Genomic DNA, 10,466 nt, shown 5'->3' with positions numbered 1-10,466 from the left:
ACCTTTAGCATTTGAATCAACCAAACTTTAAATATTTTTAGAACTACAACTAAATTGAATGGCACATCAAAAAACAAAAACAAACGCAGACGAAGTCGCGGGCAGCAGCTAGTATATTATGAATCAATGATAATTAATTCATTTTTCATTTACAATTAGAACACGATAACAAACCATGGCATACATTATTTCTATAATATTCCCATAATTTGCTAGCACCGTGTAGTGTATTTGCTATGTTATGCATGGGGACAACTCATACACTGTTTTATACACTATTGTTTAAGAGTTGCCCCTAACAATCAATTAAAACAAAAAGTTTTATAAGGCCTTTTAACACAGTTGAATAAACTTTCTAAATTTAAAACATTAAGTGTATCTTAGGTTTTTCTAATCAATGTTTTTAATTTTTTTTACTTTTATATTACCTTTTTCTTAATTTTTTGTCCGAATGCACTCTCCTTCTTCTCTCTCTCTTAAGGCACGGGACACACCACAGTGATCTTTAGAGGAACTAATGCTTACTTAAATTATTTTGAGATCAATTAAAAATATTTAAAAAATTTGTCCGCGCGATGTCCCAAAATTTGGTATAAAAAAGTCAAGACGAAACGACACTGAGATTTTTGAAGACATATTCCATTTATTTTCCGAAACGCTTAGTAAATTAGGTAGTTATGTTTTTTTTTAATATTCGTCCCAAACAAACATATACAAGTAAGTAACAAAATTTACAATTTAAAAAAAAAACTATTTTTCTTATAACGAAAAAACAACGTACTATTAAACCGAATAGACACAATTTTGTTTTCATCATATTTCACACCATTTACACAATACACTGATGGCACATTTTTAAGCCTGACATTAAAAAAAAAAAACTTTTTTTTACACATTTGGTCTTGACTATACATAATTAATATGAAATAATTCTATATTCCACAAACATATGCTTATTTTGCGATATTTCTACTTACACAATACATAATCTATTTACTATCAAATTACTATTTAGAAAACCATCCGTTACCGTAAATTAAAACTAAATTATTTGTGGCCCCAAAAAATAAAGTACGCCAGTTGTATTCATTTATAAGTAAATTTAGAGAATTAAAAGTTTTATTTATATTTTAGGAATACAGTCAAATAATTATTATTAGTGTAAAAAATGTTATTTTACTAACAATTTTTTATGGAGCCACATAACCTATGCATATTTTAATATAAAAATGTTACTCCAAAATAACTAGAAAGCTTTATTGGCATGCATTCTCATACACAAGCGCAGAGAGCAGAGACAATTTTCAATGCATTTAAGACAAAGAATAAGTACATTAAAATAAGATTTATTTTTAGGTTTTTTGTCATCAAACTGCCGTAATCATAAATTTTGCATATTTTTTTTCACATCATTCGCATAGCAACAAAATTTAACCAAACTAAAAGTGAGGTTCAAATTGAGGTGATCTTATGATGGGGACAGAGGTGTCTCTATCAGCTTAATTTTACCATAGTAATCCATGGTCGACCTCTCTGGCTCAGTGGTAAGCACTGGGAGGTCCACCACCATCATGTCATGATGGGCTAACCTTGCTTACTTTTAATGATAAGGCTGCCTATACACCCTTGCAATAATTAGGTGCTGTTTCTGTTATCCTTGTATTGTTCCTGTGCGTTTTGTGGCTATAAAAATGTGTCTGTGTGTTTATCTGTATATTATAAGTATTTATGTATATTATATTCATAAAAAAATATTCATCAGCTATCTTAGTACCCATATCACAAGCTACGCTTACTTTGGGGCTAGATGGCGATGTGTGTATTGCCGTAGTATATTCATTTATTATTTAATAAAGTTTTCTATTCTATTCTCGGTGGGCATTAATCTGTGTTAGAAATTATAGAAATACTATACCTCAGTTAGCGACCGAGATACATTGCCAAAGAGGTCATCTCGGTTAGCTTCTGATACTACAGAATGAAGTAATTTTTTTTTTTATGTGCAACAAGCACATTTTTATGTGCTTGTTGCACATAAAAAAGCCGTAATTTAATATCCACCGAGATACAAAATAGGCCTAGGTGAGATTGCAGTCAAGGTCAACTAAAAATGGAAATATCTCAATGCACTTTAACGTCTTTTAAATGGATACATAGAATCTCTACTCTCCAAGCAGTACAATGTGAACGTACACTTACATTTATCATTATTCGTATAGTTACAATACCTTGACATACCGTGTCCGAAACTAGCAACAAATCTATGAATTTTTTTCATTTATATCCTAAAAACCCAAGAAGTCAATCCGATGTATTTAATAAAGTTTAAAGTACCATAAATAAATCTTCCGTGCATCCTTAGTAAGAGTTATACCAAATAAAAAGCAAGAATATTTTTGACAACATTTTTAGGTCGGTGCCAAGTAAACCGTAAAAATTACTAAATATATACTTTGTATGACGTTCGCTGTTTTATAGTAGCAATGAAGGTACCTATTTAGTAATTTTACACGATATACAACGTGTAAATAAAACCCAAAATGTTAGATCACAGGAGTTATAGGTAAATTATTTACTGTCTCTGAGACTTATCTGTGCAACATATATAGCTAACAGTTCTTGAGTAAACAACTGCCATAGTATAGAACGAAATCAGATACAGCCCCATCATCACATGCAAAATTCAAATAATGTGTCTCCTGCCACTTTATAAGGTACGCGTCGCGTAGCGTAGCAACTATGCGCGTGTCAGTCTTTGATCATCAATAGGGTTGTGATAAGTAAACACTTAGAATATTTTGAATTAGTTTGTATGGATAAATTAATATGCTTGTTTTTATTTAATATTTTTACAGGGCTTTGACGTTGTGGTGCGGCAGTTGAATATGTTTTTTTTTTGTTTTTGTACGTGCTGTCAGCACTTTCCTAATGCCTCCTTTAAAATTATTATTTAATTCTGTTACACGTTGTATAACCATCGTTTGCAATGTAAGCGCACAACAATAAGTTTTAATGACATCACATTACAAATCTTTGAATTTATTTGCTTTTGTATACTATAATATGCTCTTAAATCACCCTTTCTACAACTGATAACTGCATTAAAATCCGTTGCAGAGTTTAAATGATCCAAGCGTACAAACAGCGGAAGTTACTTTGTTTTATACTATATAGTAAACTTTATATATTAATAATAGTATTTCAAAATTTACTTCTTGAGTTCATAGTATATTAGAAGCAACAGCTTGATTTTAATCGAACACTTATTTTACACCAATAATATCTTCAACTTGTCATTATATTGAACATTCACGAGTATAATATTCAAAATTCAGTTTCAATTTAAATATTCATCCATTTTCAATGTATGTCTTTATATAATTAAAATACCGAGTACACTTAAAAATACGTCTTACGTTTTCTTCCATCTTGGACACATGATTTGAGCTACAATTTTATAAAATAATTTTAGGCGTGTTAAGGTGAATCGTAAGATTAAAAAAAATTAAATTAAATATCGACTGTTAGAAATTATGAAACTGATGTAAGGAATGCTTTAACAATATAGCTTCTGTGGCTCTAACAAGTTTGTGGTTATTATATTTATCATCATGTTGGTAATCAAATGCGTCAATAATACAGTGTATTATGATTAAACATGACTATTACATTTTTTTTTGTAAATAACAGATTAATAAGAGATAAAAATCAATTAAGTACTTAATTGCTTTTTTTAATTATCTGAGACGTAGATCTGTTTATTGTGAAATAAGTCACGAAAAACCGCGTGAAAAATATTGCATTTTGACATGCACATTATTTATTCTATAGCCATTTTAATTAAAAATTATGAATAGCTGCTAAATTAAAATTATATCCAATTCGTTTTAAACAGTTCGAAGTAGCACCAGTGAGAATTCACCTTAACAAAGAGGCCCATACATTTGAGAAAATATAAAACCGTTACATGGCAACATGGTGTATAAGTGAGATTAGAAAAAAAAAAACTATACCATAACAATGGTAATGTTATCATTGTACGGAAATTTATTAATTGAATAATGCGATGGGATTTCAAAACTCCAGCTAACTAATCCAATTATTGAGACTATGAAACAATCTGATTTAGCGATTCCTGTCCGAATTTGTTTTAGTGAAAACGCACCTTAAGATCCCGTTATAAGTTTGAAATCCCATCATAAACGGGAAGCAGCGAAGTAACAGAAATGCACATAATAATTTTGCGAGATTAAATCCGAAATAAAATACGAAAAAACCGGTGGGGGAAGAAGGAAGAACACACGGCTAAGATACAGACGATATCGCGTTATGGGGCGAGCCCATCTGTGTCAGCACTTTGTCCAGCCATTGCAACGGACCATGGAGGTGAATCTCTATCCAACATGGAGTAGAAGTCACGTCTTGTCTATGGTATTCCGCACCCCAACCCTTCACAAACGACATACGTATCGTGCACATCTTAGTCAGCTCGTAAACCGCTTCGAAACCGTGATTGACACTTTGGGATAGAAGCTGGGCGAACTCCCTGTTGTTAAAGATCTTCAGCGAGCACCCTGGGGGGATTTTGCACACGGTGGAAGGGTGGAACCCATGGTGATGGTTGCAATTACGACTCTGGACGAATATCGCTGCATCGGATAAACACTCAGCGTACACCTCGCCGCCAACGTAGTATAAATGTACACCTTTGCCTATGTGACGCCTCGTGTTCTCGATAGTGGAATTTCTGTTCACATTACTCAACTGCCCCAGGCAGAATCTGTCGCTGTTGTTCGAGGGATCGGTGAAGCCATCTACAACTACAGAATGACTGTTGCAGTGGAATACCTCGCCAACTCGACAGTTCAGCTCGTAATAAGCAACGGACGCCCAGTATAAAGGCTCTTGGTACGAAACCGGGGCGACCTCCCCGGGGGGTTCAGAGTCGTCTGAGGGTGGAGAGTACGCCGGGGGTGGAGTATCGGGCAGTTCTGATGATGCTGAAGGCGGGAACCCGGATCCGGAGTAAGAAACGTTATGCGGCATCGCTGGTTCCGTGGTCCTTTGGAAAGGTAGAAGGGAGTGGCCAGGCGCGAACTCCGAATGCCTGGGAACTAGCACGGGTGGTAATACGGGACTCTCGACTCGCTTGTAGTGGTAGGGGTTGATGCATACCTCTTTCTGCTTCGCGCTGAAGGGATACTGACATATTTCGAGCGGTTTCAACTCGTGATGGCTCTGGAGATCCGGCCACCGCCATACTCGGCAGTAGATGACGTGCGGTAAACCTTTGCGATGGGAAACCTGTAATGTGGAAAATTTTGATGTTAACTTTACAACAAGCGATTAACGTTCAGGTGCAATACCGCGTAGAGAATGCAGGTTGTGGATAGTTTAAGAGAAAATACGTACGCACTTTGTCAAGGTTTAATCGCGACTCGTTATTAGTATTTCCCATTATTTAATTGGGATGGCTAGGCTTGTGTGCGCTGTGAATGTGTAATAGGAGAATGTTTGTATTTTATTTATTTATTTATTTGTACACCACTCAGAAAAACGAGACAAAAAAAACAAACACATGAAGAATGAAGCAGGATACAAAAGGCGGCCTTGTCGCTAAGTAGCGATCTCTTCCAGGCAACCTTAGGATTGTGAAAACTAAAAAGAAAACAAATAGGTGGGGTACACTATTTAGTACATACATACGAATATCTACATACTAATACATATCTTAATATACCATAAATACTTAAATATAAGTTTGAGTAGATAAATAAATAATAATAGTCGTCTTTACTGAGCAAGATAATGAGCCTTAACAGCATTTTTAAATATGCCCAATGACTTCGACTGTCTTATGTTCAATGGGAGTGCATTCCACAATTCAGTAGCTTCGACAGTGAACGAATGCTTATAAAACTTCGTTTTGTGGAACGGCATGCACAAAGTCAGCGCACGACTCGATCTAAGTTCAGACTGCACTCCAAGAAATTAAACTTCTCCTTAAGATTATAAGGAGTCTTATGATTAAATAACACACAGTTCATGTATGCGCGTTAGCTGCAAGTATGAAAGAATACGTGTAAGATGTACGTTTGTATATTATGTCTGTGTCACATATTCACTATTTAGCCTTATTTGACTCAACACAGGTAATACCATATATCTAACAGGTAGGACTGTCTAAAAATATTTCCTGTCTCATTTTTTTTATATAGTAAAAAGTAGTATGTCTAATCTGACAATGTGAGATGGTGATAACAAAAAAAACACTGGGGTTCTAAAGTTTATTGTGGGCTTCTTCTTAGACCAGGACGCGTTTGGAACCCTCGTAGCTTTTAAGTTTACCAATATGGTTATCGCCATCATCATACTAACGTATGCTAATCATGTAATGTACGCATCAAAAGTGCCACCTATGGGCCTACTTGAAGATATTTTTGACTTTGACTTTGACCTAGAAACTATTTGCTGTGAAACTACCGTGTTCAGTTTTTTTCCCAAACTATACGGCCAGTAAATGTTCCATAGGATTCCGTTATGATTTTATCCGACATCTCTATACTTTATATGTTATATTTATATTATATCAGACAAACAGACAGACAGACTTGATGGACCAAGCAAATGGCCACCGAATAGTAAGCCGAAAATCATCGCCCATAAACAGAGCATCACATCATGCAGGAGCACATTCTACCGCCTCAGGTTGGTGGACTGGGTGTGTCCACCAACCTGAGGCGTAGGTTTTAAGCCTAAAGTGGATACAAAATGCCAGTATTCCATACTTCATACCTGTAATCGTCCATCAAGCGATCTTGGTATGGTGACGCACTTGGAAGGCGTGCCGGGACAGGACAGAGCGCGCTCCAACTCCTCGATGGCGCCTTTCCGCTTCTTCAGCTTCTTCACCAGACTGTCCACTGCCTTCTCCGCCCATTTCTCCTCTTCATCGCCCTGGAGTATATACATTGCAAATATCATTAATAGTTCCAAAATAAGAGTTTGCCCATAATCACTGGTCAACGAGTAGGTGATAGCTGCAGATAGTAGTAGTTACTTAAGAGTATGCTACTGCCTTTACCCCTCACCCTCACGCAGAAGATGGGTGGTGGCAATTGACTTCTGATCTGCTGTATCACTCATATCCCAGATACAAGCTGTTGACCACAACATTGTCCGAGTTTAATTCAGCTTTTTAAAACTCATGCGGGAAGTTTTTTCCTGCAGTGAAGTGTCCATCCAGGGTGAAAGCTATGTTATATTCAGTTTTATTCAGAACCGTTTAAATGCTAAGCCATCTTTAGGTAAGAAATACTGTCAACTGAATTTCCAGGCTTAAAATGAATGGATATTCTTTATTCGTAGGGAGTTAAAGGTTTTCATAAAGATAAATGTTTGCGTTGCGATTGTTCTCGCATTCTTTCTGTTTATTTTTTATTTTTTGTAGACTTCTGTTAATAACACTTTCATAAAGATAAATTATTTAGGAAGCCATTACTGCTTCCAGAACCATGATATGTGGTCCAGATAATTTTTTAATATGTTTTTTTCCCTGAATGAAACTTCTGAAAAAACCCAAAAAAAAATTCACCAGTCAATAGGTTAAACTATAAAATGTAATATATTGAAGGTTTAATGTAATAGTAACTTCTCTATATTATATACGGTAAGGTCAAATTTAGTTCATCTCATTTAATGAAATATAATATAGATAGACATGTACTTTATTATTTTTAGATATATAGATAGATATATATTTGATTGTATTGAGCAAAAACGATGAATGAACCTATGTAAATAATATTGGTTAAGAAATTGAATAAAAGCTAGTATGAATTCATCATACAACAACATTTACTATGATTCAGATGTTTTCTAAGAATGATCGGCAGTCAATAGAAGTGACTCATTAACAAATAATACACCAATAGATTACATATAAGTACTTATAGACAACACACTTTTTGACTGAAAAAACCTAGGTGTTTGTGATGTAACTTAATTGATTGACTATAATTGACCACTTGGGCCTCACCATCAAAGCCTGACTTACTGACATTGCAGCCTTATGTATATCCAACAGTTTGGCACACCTACTCTCTATAGGAGAATGATTTAAAGGATGGAACCTCTATAATTCTCCAATGAAGGAACCACATACTGGATAAAAACCACCACTCCCAGCCAAAAATGGTGTTAAATATATAATTTCTCTGCCATACTAGCCAAATCAAATCAAATCCTTTTATTTGCATAAAACATTGTAGGTATACATGTTTAGTCATAATATATGACATGCAAATCTTAATCCAGGGTTAAACAATGTCTTTCAAACAAAATGAAGGCTGTGGAGGTGTTGGAAATGCCTGGAAAACATCTGTAATAATATTATTACTGATGTTATATGTTTTATTTAATGAACTAAATAACAAATATCAGCTTTAATATTAAAGCAGCCTTAAAATGATTTCAATGGTGGATGGAAATTTATTTTTAGGACCAGTTGAATTACTGAGGTTGTATATGGAGAACATAGAAACCCTTATTACATGGTCTACATTTAGCCATTATATCTCTTGTCAATGCTCTACATTTTGCCCCTTTATTTAATTTTTATTTATAAATATATTTTTATTTTCCTAATTTATTTTGGTGACAGACTAACTAACGACTCTTCACTAGTTTCTTGCTGGTATTACACTGAGTATTGCATTAGGCAGGCAGCTGTTTTATTTTAATCTGCAATATAATTTAGTATGTAGCACTTCTTAAGGACACTTTTATAAAAAGTTATGGTGCAGGAATTATTCATCAAAGAGGTGATAGCCTAGTGGCTAAGGAATTGGAATTACTTTTTTAATAAAGCAATTAAATGTCCCTTGCTTCAAATGCTGAAGGAAATCTTGGTGAGGAAACCTGCATGCCTGAGAGTTCATAATGGATCAAGGGTGTGTGAAGTCAATCCACACTTGGCCAGAGTGGTAACTATAGCCTAGACCCTTCTTAATCTTAAAGGAAGATCTGTGCCTTGAAGTGGGTTGATGAGGATGGCAGATGAATGACTTAGTTTGAAAAAATCCTTTTGGCAACGCAGTTTCCTTTTTCCATAAGCCTATAAACATTAAAGTGTCCTCTATGCAAAAGTAAGTATAAAGATACTGGCTAACTAGAACAATTTGTTCACTATATGAACTATATATAATCATTATTATTAAATCAATATGGGCCAACATTAGGTACTCTTTTGTAATGAGAAAGGTAATTGTTGTAGTCCAACAATCCATGTGCTAATCGAACTTGGCTTCCCCAATAGGAAAATATCCAAGTCTGAACCATGAGGTACCTTCCTTGCTCTACCTCTCCCAGAGTGGAAAAGAAGTCCCACCTACTAATGATAGCAGAAGGAAGGTTAATGCCACATAAAGATAAATATCTATCCACCCAGCTAGAACTTCTAGAATAGAATAATAGAATTCTACATCCTCCTTCCAACTAATATTATAAATGCAAGAGTTTGTGAGGATAATCTATCTTAAAATGAATGAATTAATAAATAAATGTATGGTTGTTGTCTTTTACTCTTTCATGCAAAAACTACTGAATGGATATTGATAAAACTAAACAACAGTAATATAGGTTATCTATCAGAATAACTCTTATTCAATAATAAAGATAGGTTCTTGGTTACATTAAAATTCTATAAATTCTTTACGAAATATAAAAGATAATTGTGTTTTATTTTTCATTTTCGCTTGTTGAATTCAAATTCGGGCATAAGTCTACCTATTTTGGGTGCAAATTACATATATGAATAGTCACCAACAATTCTACTAGTTTTGCGTTCAGACTTCCGAGAACCCTTTTAGCAGTTTTATAACTGAACTTCAGCGGCAAACTTAATTATTCTAAACGGCATCTATGTCAAAAACAGGCGTTTATATCAACATGTTCGATCGTATTTTGTATTTATTTTCTATGCTTCTATTTATTATTGAATAGTTGATTTACCTGTTTCCAGCCTAATAGCTTCTTTACGGCAGGGCTTGTGAATGAGAACAAGCTATTTAAACTAGACATAGGCCCACTGCTTGAAGATTCACCATCGTCGGTGTCCATGGTGACAAATGTATATAGGACTTCGATGAGTCACCAGGAGTTACGGGAACACGCGACCCGTGAATGCTTTTACTACGGAAGCGGTCAATTTGCCATCGATCACCATTAAATACACTTGGTATTCCCCACAGTTCACCAATAGTAGTCACGAATCCATGCAAAATAGCGATTAGCGTGACATTAGCAGTAAACAGATTAAAAATATGTCTAATCGTCTATGCGCCATGATAAAGATATAATTTTTTCAGAAGTTCTAGTTCTGGATTCTTGCTTTTTACTTTTTTGGGCCTTTTGGCAAATAGCTTTTTAATTTTTTGAACCTAGAGGTATAATATAGATATTATTTT

General features: G+C 34.6%; 1 protein-coding gene across 1 annotated transcript; it reads right to left on the bottom strand.

Annotated features, from left to right (window-relative positions):
- Positions 1 to 3,162: 3,162 nt before the first annotated feature.
- On the bottom strand, positions 3,163 to 10,305 carry LOC120627610 (protein mothers against dpp). The gene is made up of 3 exons (XM_039895622.1): positions 10,012 to 10,305; positions 6,796 to 6,957; positions 3,163 to 5,304 (listed from the first exon to the last, which is right to left on the bottom strand). Exons 1-3 carry the CDS (start codon positions 10,117 to 10,119, stop codon positions 4,306 to 4,308), a joined length of 1,269 nt encoding a protein of 422 aa, XP_039751556.1. The 5' UTR covers positions 10,120 to 10,305; the 3' UTR covers positions 3,163 to 4,305.
- Between the last annotated feature and the right edge of the window lie 161 nt (positions 10,306 to 10,466).

The sequence above is a fragment of the Pararge aegeria genome, chromosome 11 (genome assembly GCF_905163445.1).
Source record: "Pararge aegeria chromosome 11, ilParAegt1.1, whole genome shotgun sequence".
Taxonomy (NCBI): domain Eukaryota; kingdom Metazoa; phylum Arthropoda; class Insecta; order Lepidoptera; family Nymphalidae; genus Pararge; species Pararge aegeria.
Note: the sequence above shows the minus strand (reverse complement) of the source record. Positions and strands in the feature narration are given on the sequence as shown.